Raw genomic sequence first — 19,674 nt, forward strand, 5'->3', positions numbered from 1 at the left:
TTGGAGTTCTGAGAGTTTCTGTCTGTGCCCACAGGCAAGTCACTTAACCCTTGGGTCTCAGCATCCTCATCTGTAAAACAAAGGGTTGGGCTACTGGCCTCTGAAGGCCTATGAACCTAGGCACTTCTTGACTCTCCACCAACACTCTAAGATACTCTCTGCCCCTCTCAGGGTGAGGCATACAAAGCTGAGAAAGTCCCTGCCTCCAGGAAGCTTACATTCCTCTAGGGAGATACAATATGTGTTAGATATGAATCCCAGCTGTGCCATTCATCACTCCTGAGACCTTAGACGTGTCATCTCCCCTCTCTGAGCCTCAATTTCCGCCTCTGCAAAATATAGGAATGAGGCTAGGAGGCTTCTAAGGTCCTTTTCATCTCTCCTCATCCAAGGTGCTCTGTACCGGCCTAAGCTCCAAGTGAGGTCAGCTGAGGAAGAAGCAATAAAGAATTGCATTGATCACCTGGGAAGGCTTCTCGAAAGAGGAGGCCAACATTCAGAGAGGAGCAAAGGCCTCTGAGGCTCCTGATAGGAGGCCTTTTGGAGGGAAAAGACACCAGATAGTCTGGCTGAGGGATCTTTGAGCACCATTCGAAGCCTGATCGGTTGGCTCTGAAGTTAACCTAGCCCTAGCTGTCCACACCCCCTCTAACCATCCAACTCCTGCATTCTACCCGGGCTTGGGTTTGGGGGGCAACACCCCCTTCTCCCTATTCCCTGGGCCCAATGACTAGCATGACAGCTCCAGGATCCCCAAGCAGGTTACCCTACTCGGCGGTGGCATCCTGAGCGCCCTCCAGGCAGTGTCCGGGGCCCACCGAGTGCTGCAAGCAGTACCCAAGGCACTCAGTGCCTCCGCACATCTGTCCGTCTGGTGCATCTCTGTCCCTTACACTCCGAGGCCTGAAGCCGGACCCCGCTGGCGAGGGGGCGGGCGGCAGCGCAGACACCGCTGGGGTCGCTCAGCTCCGCTCTAGCCCGACCGGCCCCGCAGAGCGCTGACCGCGGTCGAGAGCGGTGTCCCCCGGGCCTCCCGCGTGCCGAGCCCTCCCTCGGCTCCCCCGGTCTCCTCCTCTCTCGGCTCCCCCCCCCCGCCCCGGCCGCCTCCAGCTCGCTCGATCCCTGCCTGCCAGCCCCTGCCGCCGCCGTAGCCACCGCCGCACGCTCCGCCCTGGGCGCCACTCGGGCCCCGCCGCGGGGGGGTGCGGGGAGGGAGGGCGTCAGTGCAGCGGGGTACCGGGCTCTGCCTGATTTACGGCTCTGCTGAAAACCGCTTCCTCCGAGCCTCAGCCTCAGCCCCGGCCGCCGCCGCAGCAACAAGTCTGGTAAGTGCGTGGCTGCAGAGGCTGCAGCAGCTGCGCGTCCTGCCGGGGATGGCGAAGCTCGGGGTAGCCCTGCACAGCCCGCCTTGTGCAGCCCGTGCCTCACTGCCCACCCTGTGCGGTGTGGCTCCTCCCGGGTGGCCCTGCACAGCCCGTGCCGCACGGCCCACCGTGCATGGCCTGGACCGGCCCTTCCCGAGGGGGGCGGGGTGGGGTGGCCTGGATGGCTGGGGGCCCTGATGGGGACGGGATAAGCGAGTGACAGAACTGGGTGCAGGGTTCAACAGTAGTTGTAGAAGCGTTGGAGACGAGCTATTTAGGTTATTCGGGTCCGCTGGGCGCCCAGCCCCCATGAACCTGAGCCCACACTCAGCAGCGCGGGGCAAGGAGGTGGGGATCGGGCAGCCGACACCAGAGAGAGTCACCGCTGCCTTCTCATCACCCTTCCTTCCCAGCAGCACTATTCCTTCCTCCTCCTCCCCCTTCTCTAGCAATCCAGGAAAAAATGGCCAGAAAACCACTGGACTGTTTGCCTTTGCCCCTGGTTCCCTGTTTGCACTCCTGCATGGATCAGAACGTGTGACGTCCTCTGCTTCTTTTTTTTTTTTCCAGCGAATGCCTTCCCTTTACCACATTTCTTTAAGCCTCATATCTTCTTCTCCACCAGCAATCCCTCATTCATTCCCCCAGCGCCCCGAGAGCTGGCCAGGTCAGAAGCCTGGTACTCTCCCTACCCATCTGCTCCTAAAATCCTACTTCTCCATCGAAAAACCCCTAACCCCCATCACCTACATTCCTTCCTGAGTACTCCTCAACCCAAAGTCACTCTTCTTATCGCGGCCCCCCCATCTCCCCCTCTTCCAGTCCCAGTGAGTCTTTGCATTGTCTCACAGCAAAGCTAGCCAATAAATGAGTTTGTTACGGGCATTCCCTTTGGATGCGCAGAAATCAATTGGTCTGGAGAGTGTGACATGCCAGCCGTTTGAGGCTTCCTTGCAGTCCTGAGTGTTTCTGGAACTCTTACCGAGGCTGTGCCCCCCGACATCCATGCTTTTCTAACATGATACCCCCCTAGCCAAGATTCCTCACGCCTGTTAAGTTGGACAGAGAAACCATTTACTTGCCAAATGAGGTCTGGGCACAGTTTGGGGCTGCTATCAGTCATCTGTTGCCAAGGTGAATAGCATTAATTCCTATAAGAAAACAAGAGCTGCTGGTTATTAAGAGTCCTGTTGGAGAACTGCCTTTAACAAACTACACCTGGGGAGAGTCATATTCCGAGCATGTATTTATAGCTGGAAGGGATCCCGCAGGTCATCTGATTCAACTGTCTCATTTATAATAGTAGTTCCCATTTCTATAGCACCTGGGTTCCTAACCTGAGGGTCAGTGGACAGCTTTTTTTTGGGGGTCCCTGAAATTAGATGGTTAAAAAAGACATCTTTATGATTATTATTTTTGCTAACCTTTGATTTCCTTTGTCAGTCAGCTAGCATTTATTAAGTGACTACTTTGTGCCAGGCACTCTGCCAAGGACTGGGGATGCAGAAAAAGGCAAAAGACAGTCCCTGCCCTCAGGGAGGTCACAGTGGACTGTGAGAGACAAATGCAAGTAACTGTGTAGAAAGGAGAGATACATATGTGCTGGAAAAATTAGAGGTAATCAATCAGCGGAAGGTATTAGCATCTAACTGTCCACTGATACACAACATTTACTCTAAGAAGGGGTTGTAGATGTCGACAAACTGCCAAAGGTGTATACAGCAAAAAGAGTTTAAGAATCTCTTCTATAGAACCTGAGGTTTTGCAAATTTGTCATTCCTATTTTATGAATGAGGAAACTGAGACTCCAGAAGATTAAGTAACTTGCCTAAGGTCATACGGGCCAAGCCAACATTTGAACCCAGATCCGGTTTCCAAATTCAGCATTCTTTTCCTAGAACACTCCCATAGCGTTCTGAGTTAGGACCAGGGATACAAAGACTAGAGTCCCTGCCCTCAAGAAGCTTACATTCATTCTCTTATCCCCATCCTGGGCAGAAAAAACGGGTTTTTTTTGTTAGTTTATTTTTGGTTTTTTGTTATTTAATCATTTCTGACTCTTTAAGAACTCATTTGGGGTTTTCTTGGATACTAGAGTGGTTTGCCATTTCCTTCTCCACCTCATTTGACAGATGAGGAAACTGAGGCAAATGGGGTTACATAATTTGCCCAGGGTCACACAGTTACTAAGGATCTGAGATCAGATTTGAACTCAGGTCTTCCTGACCCCAGATGAGGCGCTCGATGCATTGCACCACCTAGCTGCAGGCAGTTGCAATAATGCAGTGATATTAAATTGACATTTGTTGAACTGAACAAAGTACGAGCCCCAACCGAAGTCCTCCTTGGTTGAGAGCATCCATTGCTGGAGGACTCCAGACTTCAACTGTTCAGATACCTTGGATGCTCTTAAAGTCCAAGGCGCAAAGGCTTTTCCTCATATTGTTATAAGCAGGGCTCTGCCTGAGGCTGGAGAGGTGAAATTCACAGGTTTGGGAATTACCACTGGGTTAGTTGTCTCATTACTCATTATTATTATTTAAGACACTGCTTACAGTTGGGGGAAGACAGCTGAGCTTGCTTTTCTCAAGACCTATTTTGAAAACAAATGTGTTTTCAGTAGACAACTGTCCCTGCTTTGTCTGCTTCATTACTCCAATATTTCCTCACTTTGTATGCATAACTATCAGCCTGGATCAGTAAAGTGAGCTGGGGCCTTCTGGCGACTGGGAAGGAACCTGGGAAGCAGAGGCTTAGGATTCTGATCCCCATCCTGCATAGACGGTATCTTAGAAGATGCCGGGGCCTGGAAGGCAGCAGCCTGGGGCTCCCAGCCCTGAACCGAACCAAGCCCGGGCCCCAGCCAAAGGTCTCCTTTTTACATTCACTTTCCTGCAGGGATCCCGGGCAGGCTGCCTCTAGTTGCAATAATGCATTGATACTGAATTGACAGCTGTTGAACTGAACCACAGAGGTCTCTTTCATGTGTTTAATCAGTAAAGAACTTTGTAAACCTGGACGTGCCATAGAAATGTGAGCACTCGTTACCATTCGTCAGTGCCTTTGGGTTCACAACTGTAAGGTAGATGGATGGCATCCCTTCATCTCGAAAATGAGATAATGGTGGGCAGCTAGGTGGTGCAGTGGATAGAGCACTGGCCCTAGATTCAGGAGGACCTGACTTCAAATCCGACCTCAGACACATCACACTTACTAGCTGTGTGACCCTGGGCAAGTCACTTAACCCCATTGCCTAGCCAAAAGAAAAAAAGATAATGGGAACAATAGGGTTTTGAAAACTAACAAAACTTCTCAATGCAATAATAAGAGTCAACCTGTATATTTTACTTCATATATCTCATTTCATTTGATACTCAGAATATCAGGGTATGAGAAGTAGCAGATAGAGGGCAGTCTCAAAGCCAAGAAGCCCCGGGTTCAGGTATTACCTCTGGTACATGTTGGTTCTGTTACCCTGGGCCCATACGATCACTGCTCTGTCCTCTGGGTAATACTCTAAGAAGGTTCTGACCTATTTCAGGAGAGGGAGTTTCCTTCCCTGGGAGTTCCCTACTTATACCAATGAATCCAGTCCCTGTCCCTGCCCAAAATAATCCTGTAATAAAGGTGTTGCTAGCAAGCTTCAAAATGTCTAGACCTGTGATTTCATCCATGTAGGGAATTCCCTGAGTGTAAGATCTTGCCATCTTACCCGTGACTTCTCATCTTAGAAAGTTGGCTGGGGACACTGAGAGGTTGTAGCCAGGATGTATCAGGCTCAGGACTTGGACTCCAGTCTGTCGGACCCCAGGGCCTGGCCTCTATCCATGATGCCATATTGCCTCTCTAGCTGCTGCAGGCATTTACTTATTCTACATTTTACAGATGAGGAAATAGATGCTCACAGAGGTCTCCCTCCTCATTGCCACCTCCTGGTCCCTGGCTCCCTCAAGTGCCAGCTACAAATCCCACCTCCTACAGGAAGCCTTTCTCAATCCTTTTCCCTCTGTTGGTTATTTCCATTTTGTTTTGTTTGCATGTAGTGTCTCCTGTTCGGCTGGGAGCCCCTTGGGAGCAGGTATGGTCTTTTTCCTCTTTTTGTGCCCTCATCTCTTAGCACAGCAAGTGCTGAATGAATGTTTATTCATTAATGTTTATATGGCTGGCTGGTAAATGGATCCGATACTGTCCGTATGGAGTAGGTAGGATCAGGACTTGACCTTGAGTGCTGATTCTAAGTCTCATACTCAGTTCCGGTGCACCCCAGCTGTCTCCCATACACAGGGGCATTTTGAGCATTCATGTTATAATCCCAGCATAGTTTGCTGCTTTGTCCGGGGGCATTTCTGCTTTCCAGAATTGTAAAATCCTCCTTGCGCCACTGAGGGAATTGTGTGGCTGAGCCATAGCGTTAGCATTCAAATAATTGGAGACAGTATGGACTGTGTAGACAATATTAGGAACCAGTTTTGGAAAGAGATGGAAAGCGGATATTTCTAAAGGTGGCTTCCAGTGACTGGCATCTATCCATTCTATGTAGGTGCTGAAGTCCAAGCCTTCTGGACCCCCAGCTGTGCCTCCAACTAGCTACATTTTGCCCCTTTGGGTCCTTATTTGTCAAATGGAGGGGGTTGGACTAGATGTCCTCTGAGGTCCATTCTAACGTGAGATCCCTGACCCATGATCCGGTCACAGGGTTCTTGTGTCATGGATGCCTTTGGTAACCTGGTGACGCCTGGGGGCCCCTTCTCAGAATTCTTTAAAATTCATTCAACAAAATACATAGGACTTCCAAGGAAACCAAGGCTATTGAAATACGGTTATCAAAGTCTATTTTAAAAATCCACTTCTTGGATCCTAGATTAAGAACCCCTGGCCTCAATGATATCTGAGCTCTGACATCCCGCAAGTCTGTGGCATTTGAATATACATAGAAACTCTCTGGTCTTTCTCTCTGCCCCTCTCCCAGGATTTTCAGAGTAATGCAACAGAAGGCTTTTGAGGAAAATAGATACGCCTGGCAAGAGTCCTTTGAAAATGTTGCTGTGTGCCTGCCATTCCGCTGCCCACGATGTGGAGACCATACCCGCTTCAGAAGCTTGTCTTCCTTGAGGGCCCATCTGGAGTTCAACCACAGCTATGAAGAGAGGAGCCTCATGACAAAATGCAGCCTTTTGTCTCCCCTCAAAGACCCAGACCTGATCACTTCCTCAGAGCCCCTGAAATTGGGGAGTGGCAGCCCAGCGGTCAAGCAGAAATCGAGCTACGTGAACTTGTGTAAGCTGTCCCGGGAAAACCTGAAGGACAGGAAGTCCCTCCAGGTGGTGGCGGAGAGGCCCGTGTCTTTCCTGCCCATCTACACCTCTATAGACTCCTTGGGTGGTCCGAGGTCCAGCCCCGGGTTGCCCACCACGGATGCCAAAGCTTCCTTTGAGGCCCACGTGAGGGAAAAGTTCAATCGGATGGTCGAGGCAGTGGACAAGACCATCGAGAAGAGGATTGACAAACTGACCAAAGAGCTTGCGCAAAAGACCGCAGAACTGTTGGAAGTCCGGGCAGCTTTTGTGCAGCTGACTCAGAAAAAACAGGAAGTCCAGAGGCGAGAGAGGGCCTTGAACCGGCAGGTGGATGTGGCAGTGGAGATGATCGCTGTGCTGAGGCAGCGGCTTACCGAGTCTGAAGAGGAGCTTCTCCGGAAGGAAGAGTGAGTAACAAGGGCAGGAGGGGGAGGGTCCGGCCTTCCAGAATTGGGTGACCAGTTTTCTCTCAATGACCCAAGGGAGCATGGACATCAAACTTTATTTTTAAATCCTTGTTGACTCAATGAGATCTAAGGACGAGTTCTTTGATGCTACTCAGTATAGTAGTTTCCGAACCTGGCATGCGTTGGAGTGGGTAAACTCACCCAAGGTGTTGGAGGTATAAAGGGTGGGCAGGTAGGTGGTGCAATAGATACAATGCTGGGCCTGGAGTCAGGGATGCGAGTTCAAATCTGACCGCAGACACTTACTAGCTGGGTGACCTGGGCAAGTCACTTAACCCTATTTGCCTCAGTGTCCTCATCTATAAAATGAGCTGAAGAAGGAAATGGCAAATCACTCCAGTATCTTTGCTGTGGACGTGAACAAACAACAAAAACACTTGTAGGTCACCATGATTTTTCGGGAGGAAATGAGGCCAACTTTACTGCTGCTTCAGGTAGGAAGATGGGCAGGAAAGGATGTATCTCCCAGAGTAGTACTACCGAGGGCTTCTAAATCTCCCACCCTTAAGCAGAGCCCAGATTGCCCCCCTCTTGTTACTATTCTTCTCTCCCTTTGCTTTTCTACTCCCATCAATCATTTTCCTCATCTTTAAAATGAGAGGATTGGGCTAGATCTAGATTCCTATGATCTCTCTTAGTAGGAATAGTTAATACTTCCAGGGCCTATGATTTTGTCTTTTGGGGTCCTCTTTCTACTGACATAAAGAATGCTGGATTTGGAGTCAGGGGCCTTGGATTAAAATCCTGTTTCTATTACTCCATGGGTATGTGGCCTCAGGTTCACTATCTACAAAGGGCATGGGCTGGACCAGTGAGGGGCCCTGTGTTAGCTCTTAGTCTATGATCCTGTAACTTCTCTTTGACTTTCTGGGTGGTCTTTGAGAGATCCTCCCTCCATGGAGGTTCTCTGACATTTCACTGTGGGGGCGCAGAGGTGACCCAATGGCTGTTCATTGGAGCGGCTCTGATTGGTTGTGGAGAGAGAAATTCTGAGAGACAAAGTGCCCAGCCTGCTCCATTTATTAGTAAAGCTAGCAATTGTCAATAAATGGGGATCAATGGTCCCTCAATGACCCAAGACAGTTAAGCATGATAGGATCTTTTATAGTGATTGACAAGATGACCAAGCAAGGTAAATCTTCTTCTGATTGGCTGAATGGTTCAAAGAGGAGGTGGGATAAGTGTCCTTTCAGCTCATGACTTGGAGATGAGATCAGTCCTCCGGTGGTAGGAGTGGTCACTGGGCAATGAAATTTATCTGTAGGTGATGGAATCAGTCTGAAGGCATGGAAGGATAGCAGTTTAGATTGATGAGATCAAACTTTATTAGGTTTCTCTGGAACGTGGGTGATGGGTGAAGCCAGGGGTTTGTCTGTAAAATTTGGATTTAGAAGGTCACAGGTTCCCCACCCCTGGGTGAAGAGGATTTCTCTAGTAGAATGTAGTCTTCTTGAGGACAGGCGCTGCCTTCTCCCTGGGTTTGTATTCTGGGTGCCAGCATGGCATCTGACCCTTATTAGCCACTTTGTTCATTTGTTGTTTGTTCTTCTTTCTCAAAGAGGATCAATGACATCATGGGGTGATGCCTTGGCTCTTGTATGAATAGGACTTAAATGAGAGCAGACTTATACAAAGCTGTCTTCCTGAGTCATCAAAGTCTAGTGGCAGGACAAAAGTCAAGACACCCACTGATGGTGCAATATGTAGAGGATGACCTTGGCATCTTTGATGTTCTCATCTGCCCAGTCCACTGGAGGAAGTCTTCACACACTTGGGGAAGACAGCTCCCTAACTTACCAATGGGTTTGAGGTCTGCCCACTCCCCTCAACCTGGTTTAGCTCATCTGCCAAGATGCTTTTTGGGGGTGTGGCAGCTGTTCATGCTACAGCATCTTGGAGCCACAGGTGAGAGTTGGGTAAAAGGTGGATGAGCAGCCCTGAAAACAGTTTGGCGAGCCCTCACACCAAACATCCTAGTCTTTCCTAAACACACTGGACACCCCTAGGCACTTAATGCTTGTTTGCTGAACATGGAAGTCAATGTGCTAGACTTAAGATAAAACAAAAAAACAGCCCCTGCTGTCAGAGTCTTCACTGTGTTGGGGAGAGATGCAGCTTGTCAACCCAGAAGAGCTAATAGCTAGCGTTTATAGAATGCTTTAAGGTTTGCAATGTTTCTTCATATATACATTACCTCATTTGCTCTCCACAACAACTCTGAGGAAGGTGCTATCATTAGCCCCGTTTTACAGGTAAAGTGACTTGCCTCACGTCATAAAGATGGTAAGTATGTGAAGCAGGATTCAGCTTCATGTCTTCTGCCTCCAAGTTCAATGTTCTGTCCACTATATTGCCTAGCCGCCTCAAAATATATACAATAATTTGAGGATGAGGGAGTGCGTACTAACATATGGGGGTGAGGGACTTAGCAGGAAAAGCCACCCATGGGTGGCACATGAGCTGAGTCTTGAATGAAGTTAGGGATTCTAAGAGGTAGAGGGGAGGATCATAGCCTGGTAGAACCACAGTGTTTAGACCTCAAGGAGTGTGTTCTAGGGATGGGGAGCTGACTGAAAAAGCACAGAGGTTAGAGATGGAGCATCAGGTTTGGAGAATCGAAGGGAGGCCAACTTGTCTAGAAGGTGGGGTGAATGAAGGACAGTAATGGGAGATAATCCCAGAAAGGAAGGCTGGAGTCAGACTGAGGAGGGCTACAAATGCTTTCTGTGGGAATTGTTTCTCCCCGTTTTATAATGGAAGGATGATTGAAGGCCTTGTCTTCTTTGCAATAGTAAAGGAACCCAATTGGTGTTTAAAAAAAAATGTCTGGAAAGGCAACATCCTTCTGGACAGATTCAGCTCAAACTTGAAAGATCAGACTCATAACCAGTACTTGTGCAGATTGGGCCAAGGAGTGTAAGATGAACCTGGGGCAAGCAGGGCAAAGTTTCTCTCAAATGAACTATTTAAAAGCAAATTCTCTTGGAAGCTGGTGTGGGAAAGAGGCCTCAGGATACCATGGGACAGCTTCAGGGGATGAGTGGCAGGTTTTGGGATGAATTGAAAGAAGCAGAATTTTGTTGTTGCTGTTGCTAAAGCTGATGACCCCCTCGAAACTGCATTGCCCAGGGACAGAGCCCCGAATGCACCACTTTAGTCACAGCTCTGTGAAAGGCACAGAACTTATTGTCCTATATTTGTACAACAAAGAATTTTGAGTTCAATTATAAATTCACAGTTAATACTCCCATTACGCACAGACAAGTCAAGTCAAGCCAATAGGCATTTATTGAGTGCTTAATAAGAGACAGGCACTGTGCCAAATTCTGGAGATGAAGAGAAAGGCGAAAAATGCTTCTTGCCCTCAAGGAACTTATATTCAAATGGAGGAGATGACGTAGAAATAATATAAATATAACGAGGTTATATTCCAGGAGTTTGAGGTTAATCTTATCAGGGAATATCCTAGAAGCTGTGCAGGGAGGGGTTTGGAGAAATGTCTCCTGATGAAGATTGGATTTGAACTAAGAACACCTCTTCAAGAACTTAGTTTTCAAATAGCAAGTTTAATAACTGCATAATTTGAGATGTTTAACTAGGAAGAGGAGAACAAATATGGAAATAAATTCTATTTCCTTTCTCTCCTCTCAAAATCTGATGTCTAAATTCAATTCAATTTTGCTTTTGTTGTTTGGTAGTTTTTCAGTTGTGTCTGACTCTTCATGACCCCATTTGGGGTTTTCTTCACAGAGATACTGGATTGGTTTGACATTTCCTTCTCCAGCTCATTTTACATATGAGGAAACTGAGGCAAACAGGGTGAAGTGACTTGCCCAAGGTCACACAGTTAGTTAAGTGTCTGAGGCCAGATTTGGACTCAGTTCCTCCTGACTCCAGGCACAGTCCTCTCTATCCGCTGAGCCACCCAATTGCCCTAAACAGCATGTTAGTGTGACTATTTTCCCACAGCTCCTTCAACATTTGTCATTTTCTTTTTTTTTTTTTGGTCAGCTTTTCCAATCAAAGGAGTGTGAAATGGAACCTCAGAATTGCTTTAACTTGCATTTCTCTAATTGCTAGTGATTTTGGAACTTTTCTTTTCATGTGACTATTGATTACTAACTTCAGTTTCTTCCTTTAAAAACTACCTGTTCTTATCCTTTGGCCATTTATCAACTGGGGAATGGCTCTTATTCTTAAAAATTTGAATTAATTCTTTATCTATTTTGGAAATGACTTCTTTACCAGCTAAGCTTGCTGCAAAGTTTTTTTTTTCTCTCAGAGTGACTTTTCCTTCTAATTTTAGCTTTGTCATTTTTGTTTGCAAAAAAATTCAGATTTTTTGTAATCAAAATAATCTTTAATCTTCTGTGATGCCATGCTTGGTAACAAACTCTGTGTCTATTCATAAATCTGAAAGTAAATTTCTTCCTTGATCCTCTTATTTGTGATATCACCCTTGATATCAAAATCATATATTCTTTTGGACCCAATTCTAGTATATTGTATGAGGTGCTGGTCTAAATCTGATTTCTGACATACTGTTTTCTTGTTTTCCTGGCAGTTTTTCTTAAATAATGAGTTCTTGCCCCAGTAGGTGGGATCTTTGAGTTTATCTTTGCTTCTGAATGTTATGTACCTAATCTGTTCTGCTGGTCAGCCTCTCTATTTCTTCCCCAGTACCAAATCATTTTGGTGATTCCTGCCTTGTAGAAATCTGGTACTTCCCTGGGTGCCCCCTTTTAGAAATGACCTTTTAAGGTAGAAACTGTCCAGAGGAGGAGTAGCAGGATATTAAAGGACCTTGAGCTCAAGCTGGGTGAAGATCCATTAAAGGAACTGACCGTGTTTAGTGTGGAGCATGAGCATAGAATCTAATGTTCCTGAGGGGGGAGACTTCCATTTTTTGTCTTTGTATTTTCCTTGTCTAGTATGGAGCCTGGCACAACTTAGCTGCTGAATGAATGAGAAAATGAATGAATGATATTCATTCTAAGAAGAGTAGACTTGGGAGAGGGGCACAATAGTTATCTTCAAGTATTTGAAGTGGTCTTATATGGAAGAGGAATTATACTTTTTCTATTTGGTCCCAGATCCAGTGGGAGGAATTTGCAAGGATTTCCTAACCATTTGAGTTGACCACAGGTGAAATGGGCTGCCTTGGGAGCCCCTATTAGAGAATTCCAAACAAAGACTGAATTACTTCTTGTTGGCTTTGATAGAGGGGATTCTTACTCAGTTATGGGTTCAGCTAGATGGTTCCTGGGGCCCCCCTCCAGCTCTTAGATGTTTGGATCCTGTGGGAGGAGGGCTTTAAAGATTGGATGAGAATTCAACAGACAAAGAGAGGGTAAAAGAATTTTATGGGCATAAGGAGTACCAAGGACAAAGCCTGGAAATGGGCAAGTGTGGGGTAGGTACTGGGAGGGTGAGTGTGGCTGTAGCATAGGTTACATGGAGAAGGGTTAGGAGATAATGCTGGGAAGGGGGAAGTGGTAGCACAGGATTTTAGAAGGTGGCTTTGAATGACAGACAAAGGAATTACAGCTTTGCTTTAAAGGAAATAGGATTTTGAGACATGATTATATCAGTGATGAAGGAAGACAGATACGACCACAGTGTAAAGGACTGTTTGAAGGAGGCAGAGATTTGGAGGCAGGGATTCCTGTAATCAACCAATCAGTAAGCAGGCAGTAAGCACCAACGATCTCAAGAGGAAATTGTGCAGGTAGGTGACGATGAGAGATTGAGTGAAACTGGGAGTACCAACAGATACAAGCAATGTGGCTGAAGCAGAATCAGGCTGACTTGCTAGGTAGGCATGAGAAGTGACACATGTGGATGGGTCGAAGCTGACCCCAAAAATCGCTTGAGGAAAGAGTCTTGGATTTGAAGTCAGAGGACCTGGTTTTGAAATCATGGGCAAGAAGTAACTTTCCCTACCTGGGCCTCAGTTTACTCATTTGTAAAATGAGGGGTTAGACTGAATGACATCAGAGGATTATTCTAGCTGTTGAGCTATGGTGCTTTGATGAAACTTGTGTTGAGTTACGAGCCACAGATTCCGGTGGTAGAGACATTCAGAGAAGGCAGAGGTTGCTTTGGGAAGGAGTAGACTGGAAGGTTTCGAAGCATAAGGTGTGGTGGAAAGAGCCCTGGACTCAGAGTCCCAGAACTTATCTCTGGGATGAAATCTTATCTCTGCCCCTTATTAGCCATGGGACTTTGGGCATGTCACCTAACCTGATTGGGATCTGTGCTCCTCCATCTATGAGATGATGGGCATGGACTAAATGATCTCTCAATAAATGATTCCTCCTTCTTCCCTCAAACGTGGACTTGGTCTTGAAGGATAGGTATGATTTTAATGGGGTGGGGAAAGAGAAGGGCATGGGTGGAAAAAGAGGAGCAATAGCACAAATAGGAGGTCCGGCCTTGGAATCAGGAAGACTTGGGTTCAAATGCTGCCTCTGATACACATTAATGTGTGTCTAAGGGCAAGTCAGTTAATGTTTCAGTGTCCCGGTGAGTCTCTTAATATTTTAAGTTACAGACAGGTTGTGGGTCAGTATCTGGAGATTGAGTTTCTACACCAGAATTTCCACACACATAAAATCTCAGGTTCCTCACCCTTCTCTACCCCCAACCCTCACCCTCCCACCCCCAACCAAACCCAAGCAGCCTAGGAGACAAGATGGTTTAAAGTGGCACCGAATGTTGGTGGCAGACAGGCCCTGAGAGCTGTCCAATGTAACCTTCTGTCTATAAGCAGATAAGGAAACTGAAGGCCAGTGAGGCTGTGACTTGCCTCGGGGGATCAGTTTCTACTGCTGGAAGAGCAGGGGCTGGACGTGTGGTAGAAGTCACTCAGCTAGTGAGGGATAGGAGCCCCAAGGAGGGTCTGGGGCCTTTGTTACTGGAGGAGGAAGTTCATCCTGCTGAGTTTCTACCTGAGATGCCCCAAGTTTCTATCCTGCTGAAAGTATGGCTGCTGAGAAGAGGTAGATCACCACAGGGAGAGATGGATGGATGGATGAATAAATGGATGGATGGATGGGTGTACCATCCATCCCTATACATAGAGATACAGCTCATGGAGATAAAGATAGATGGTGCATAGAGATAGAGATAGATGATAGAGGAATCGTTTATGAAGTGTTTCCTATGTAGCAGGAACTGAGCTAAGCACTGGATATACAAATATAAACAGACAAGAGAATTCTTGTCCTCATAAAGCTTACATTCTGATGGGGAACGATAACATATAAAGGGGAACTGGAAGTAGAGGGGGGAGCCAGATCACTGTGGAGGAGGAGGAAAAGTCTAGAGGATGAGTTGAGCCCTCTGGGAGTAAGGAGAGGCATGGCAGGGGCCTTTCCTAAGAGATAGAAATAGGGAGGGGACATGGGTGCTGATGGCTGAGGTCACTGGGGTTGAGGGAAGTCATGGGAAGAAGCACCTTCAGAAAGGTGCTGATAGCACTCTCTGTGCTTTCCATCCTGGGGCAGGTCCCAGCTGTCCCACCCTGATGATGGCTCTGCCTGTACCCCAGGTCCCCTGATTTGGAGGACAGGACTTTTCCTCCCTCCTGCTATCCCTCAATCCACTATTCCAAAAGACGCTGGGTTTGGAGTCAGAACACGTGGGTTGGAAGGCCCACTGTGTACTTGTTCCCTGTTCAACCTTGGCGTTCACCTTTGGCATGGTGACCTCCTTACACCATGGTGCTGAGTCTACCAAGCAATCAGTAACCATTTATTAAATGCCTATGTGAAAAGCTTTGGGGGATATAAAACCAAAAATGAACATTCCTTGCCCAAGAGGAGTTTCCATTCTATTGTAAGAGACATGTACATATATACATTATATATATATATATATATATACATATATATATATATATACATATATATATATATATGTATGTATATAGTCGATATGTATATGTAATATATATACACATTATATATAGCTATGTATACACATACACAAATTAAATGCAAGATCATATTAGGAGGGAGGGTGCTAAGCACTGGGAAGGGGGGGAATCGGGGAAGGCTTTATGTAGGAGGTGCACTCAAACTGAACTTTGAAAGAAACCAAGGGTTCTAAAGATGAGGAGGGCGAATGTTCCAGGCTTGAGGACAGCCTGAATAAATACCTGGATCCAGGAGGTGAAGAAGAGCACGGAAGTGCCTTCGGCTGGGCCTTGTGTGACTCAAGTGAGATACTGAGCCAGGTTCGTCTTGGAATGGCCTTCACCTACACTTTCAAAGAGATGAAGGAGATAGTAGGAAATACCAGAGGTGTTGAGAAATGGTGTGGCCATCGGGTGAAACCTTAACAGAAGGCCCAGCCCTGCTATTATCCTCATTTTCTGATAAGCATTTAAACTGCCATCCTGGGGGAAGGGGGGCATCAATGCCCAGTCAGAGTCTTATAGTGATGAGCCAGGCTCCATTATCCTGCCCTAAACCTCTCCAGAATCTTTGCCAAGAAAACTCCAGATGGGGTCACAGAGAGTCGAAGAGTGTCTGCCCCACCACAGTCAGGTCCTCGGTCTTCATCACAGGCCTGGCTGCCAGCAGCTAGCACTAACCCCTCCATTGTCATCCGATCCATGCTGGCCCATGTCAGTCTGAAGCAGATGGGGGACGTTGGACAGAGTCGCTTGCTTGTTTCAACGGCTCAACCACTCTCCACTTAATTATCTTGGACTCACACCCTATCAGCTTCCACATAAGCAGGTACCGCCTGCCTGCCTGCCCTGGGCTGGTAAATATCTAGGCAGCAGGTTGATAAAAATTATCTCACTTTTAATTGGCTTCCTCTCTGGTTGGGTAGGGCTGGTATTTATTTCTTCCTAACTGGTGTTTATACAAATGGGGCAACGTTGTGGGTTTTCATCTCTATCTTGAATCCTATCTGTCTTGGCACGGCTTCAAACAATGTGGTAGATCTAAAGTGTCGGATTTGCCTGAGTAAAGGGGCGGAACTTGTTTCTAAATTTCTCTGACCCAGAAGAGTTTTCTGTAGTCTGATCAACCAAAAGGGTGCACACGATTCACTTGTACCCTATGAGTGGTTGTCAGCCAAGAGCCCTAGTTCTTTTTATCACTCTTGAGGAGGCCACTGTCTAAGGAAGAGTTTCCCATATGACCAAACTCAGTAAAGACTGCCTAAAGACTTATGTGATCAGTAACCAGATTCATTTTGACCTCCAGGATTTCTCCATTTTTTTTTAAAGTTTCGGGTTTTTGAACCTGTGGATCGGAAGAGGATGGTAGTATTTTGGTGGCTATTTGATGTATGTGTGTGTGTATGTGCGGGTGTGGGTGTGTATATGTGTGTATGTGTGTGTATGTGTATTAGTTATAGGGAGGTGAGGAGCAAGCTAACAAAGTTTAGTATAACCCTAATTGCCTAAAACAAAAACAAAAACAAAAAAAACAGAAATAGGATTTGAACCCAGGGCTTCCTGATTCCCAGGCTGATTCTCTAATCACTGGATCACACTGCCTCTTGATAGTGACTGAAAAATAACCAAAGACTCCTGGTGGTGAAAGGAAGAATAAATTGTGGCCAGCCCATGAGGTCCACTGATCTCTTCCAGATAGCAAGAGTAAGCCAGGAAGGCTCCTAGAGCACAGGGGACCAAGGCAGGTGGACATGGAGGGTGATGGTCTGCATTCAGTTCGGGTCAGCAAGCCTCCTGTTAAATGCTGTGCCGGGCACTGGAGAGACAAGGCAGGAAGTGATGCCCCCAACCCCCACCCCGGATATATTCATTCTTTTAAAAAATATTTTATTGGGAATTTAGCAATCCTCAGACCATACAAGATTTTCTACATAAAGAACGAGAAAGAGGCCTGTATAAGAAAATGTGGACTTAGGGGTGCTTTTGAAACGGTGTGTTAGAGGTTACGAGGGAGTAACAGAATTCCTCTGTTTAGGCCTCGTTCTACGCATCCTTTCTGTTTGTTCAGGAGTTTTTTTTAAAATGCTTTGCTCTTTAAGAGAAAACAACTTTGAGAGCAGGAACTGGGTTTTTTTGTTTGTTTTATTTTTTGGTGTCTTTCTCTGTATCCCCAGACTTCGCGCAGTACGTGGCCCACACAGGTGCAATAAATGCTTGCATTCTGTGGGGATCAGGGTGGACACAATATGGATCCTGATAAGTAAATGCGAAGTCATTTCGGGGGAAGGGGGCTGAACACCGACACTGGAATCCAGAAAGGCCTGTACACTGTCCCATTTATGCCTCTGTCAGGTAGGAGCTACAGGGATTATGATTCCCCTTTTACACGTGAAGAAATGGAGGCTTAGGAAGGTTAGACAGCCTTTCCATGGTCACCCAGCTAATACAACAATAAGTATCAGAGGTAAGACTTGACCCCAGGCCATGTGACTCTGGTTTTTAACCAAATGAGTGTTAAGAGGTCAAGAAATGGTTTTCTGCATCTAATGCCCATCTGTGTAGGAATTGGGTGCTGAATGCTAAGGGTCTTTCATTTTCACGTTTAGGGAAGCCCAAAGACATTCCAGTTCTAAGGGTTCAGTGGAAAGGACAGTGACTTTGGAATCCTAGGACCAGGGTTCAAATCCTGCTTTAACAAGTACTCTTTGACACTGGTAATTTGCTTTTCTTCCTTTTTCAAAAATCAAATTAACCAGTGGCTTATCTGTTTTATGTTTTTCCCCCATAAAACTTACTCCTACTTTTATTTATTAGCTTGATTTTTTTACTTTCAATTTTATTAATGTCTCCTTTGATTTTCAGGATTTCCACTTTGGTGTTTAATGGACATTTTTCATTTGTCCTTTTTCATTTTTTTAAAGTTACATGTGGGGCAGCTAGGTGGCGCAGTGCTTAGAGCACCAGCCCTGGATTCAGGAGGACCTGAGTTCAAATGTGGCCTTAGACGCATAACGCTTACTAGCTGTGTGACCCTGGGCAGGTCACTTAACTCCATTTCCTAACCAAAAATAATAATAATAAAATTTAAAAAAAATAAAGTTACATGTGCAATTCACCAATTGCTTTTCCTCTCTTTTATTGATGCACAATTTTAGAGATATAAATTTTCCCCTAGGTACTGCTTTGGCTCTGTCCTACAAATTTTTCTATATTGTTTTATTATTGTCATTCTCTTTAATGAAATATTGATTGTTTTTATGATTTGTTTTCTGATTCATGCATTCTTTAGGGTTAGATTATTTAGTTTCCAACTAATTTTTAATCTATGTTTCCCTGGTCTTTTATTGAATGTAATTTTTATTGAATTATGGTCTGAAAAGGACATATTTAACATTTCTACTTTTAAGCATTTGTTGGTGAATACCCCAATACATGGTATGCATGGTCAGTTTTTGTAAAGGTGTCATATTCCACTGAGAAAAAGGGTGTACTCCTTTATGTTCTCATTTGGTTTTCTCCAGAAGTCTATCATATCTGACTTTTGTTAAATTCCATTCATCTCTTTAACATCTTTATTATTTATTTTATGGCTAAAGTTATCTAGCTCTGAGAGGGAAAAGTTGAGGTCCCCTATTACCATAGTTTTGCTGTCTATTTCTAACTCATTTAACTTTTCCTTTAAGAATTTGGATGCTATGCCATTTGGTACGTATATGTTTAATATTGTTATTAGTTCAATGCTTATGGTCCTTTTTAGCAGGATGTAGTTTTCCTTCTTAATTAGTTCTATTTTTGTTTTTTCATTGTCTGATTGCTACCCCTCCCTGCCTTTTTTACTTCTCATGCTTGGGGTAGACATCCCTTTGAGGCCTTTGGCTCTGGCCCCTTATTTTAACTCTGTGTGTATCTTTCTTTTTCAAGTATGTTTCTTGTCAACAACAAATTGTTGGATTCAGGTTTCTAATGTGTTCTGCTATCTGCTTCTCTTTTATGGGTGCATTAATTCCATTCACATATATAGTTATGATTACTAACTGTACATTTTTCGCTATACTATTTTCTTCTGTTTATCATCCTCACTCTTTTTTTTTTTACCCTGTCCCTCAAAAGTCTACTTTGCTTCCGACCATTGTCTCTGGCCCCATTTTACAGAGGAGGAAAGTGAGGTTGAGAGAGATGAAATGACTTGCGCAGGACCACTCAGTCAGTGCCTAGGAGGGTCAGCTTATGTCATTCTTTTCTATTCCATTAATGTATCACAATTTATCTACTTATTGTTGGTTGTTTTCAGTTTTGTTTTGTTTTTTTATAATTACCTACAATACTGCTCTGAAAATTTTGAAGAGACAGCACTCTTGGGGTTCTTTGTAATGTTTTCAGGGCATGGTCTTGCCAGTGGAATTGCTGACATTATGTGGTACTTCAAGGTTTGCAAAGCACTTTACAGATGGTTTTTCATTTGAATCTCACAACAAACCTGTGTGGCATGTACTCTAGGATTATTACCCTCATTCTACTCATGAAGAAACTGAGGTTTAGAGCGGGCATTGACTTGCTGGCCCACGTATGGTCACAGAGCTTCTAGTGCTAGAGACAATGGTAGCTGGGGCTCTCCTGCCTCAGGAACT

The 19,674-nt window shown here is 45.6% G+C and overlaps 1 protein-coding gene across 2 annotated transcripts in view; it reads left to right on the plus strand.

Annotated features, from left to right (window-relative positions):
* Positions 1-1,144: 1,144 nt before the first annotated feature.
* ZNF365 (zinc finger protein 365) overlaps positions 1,145-19,674 on the plus strand; it is a 34,128-nt gene continuing 15,598 nt past the window's right edge. Inside the window, exons 1-2 of one of the 2 annotated variants that reach the window (XR_002326748.1) lie at positions 1,145-1,325; positions 6,334-7,068. Coding sequence is in view for 1 of the 2 variants with exons in the window: in XM_020998241.2 (XP_020853900.1) it covers positions 6,347-7,068 (722 nt within the window). In the remaining variant the exon portion in view is untranslated. The remainder of the gene's footprint in view (positions 1,326-6,333; positions 7,069-19,674) is intronic. The other variant, XM_020998241.2, reaches the window with a different exon arrangement.

The sequence above is a fragment of the Phascolarctos cinereus genome, unplaced genomic scaffold (genome assembly GCF_003287225.1).
Source record: "Phascolarctos cinereus isolate Bilbo 61053 unplaced genomic scaffold, phaCin_HiC Scaffold_3;HRSCAF=262, whole genome shotgun sequence".
Lineage (NCBI taxonomy): Eukaryota > Metazoa > Chordata > Mammalia > Diprotodontia > Phascolarctidae > Phascolarctos > Phascolarctos cinereus.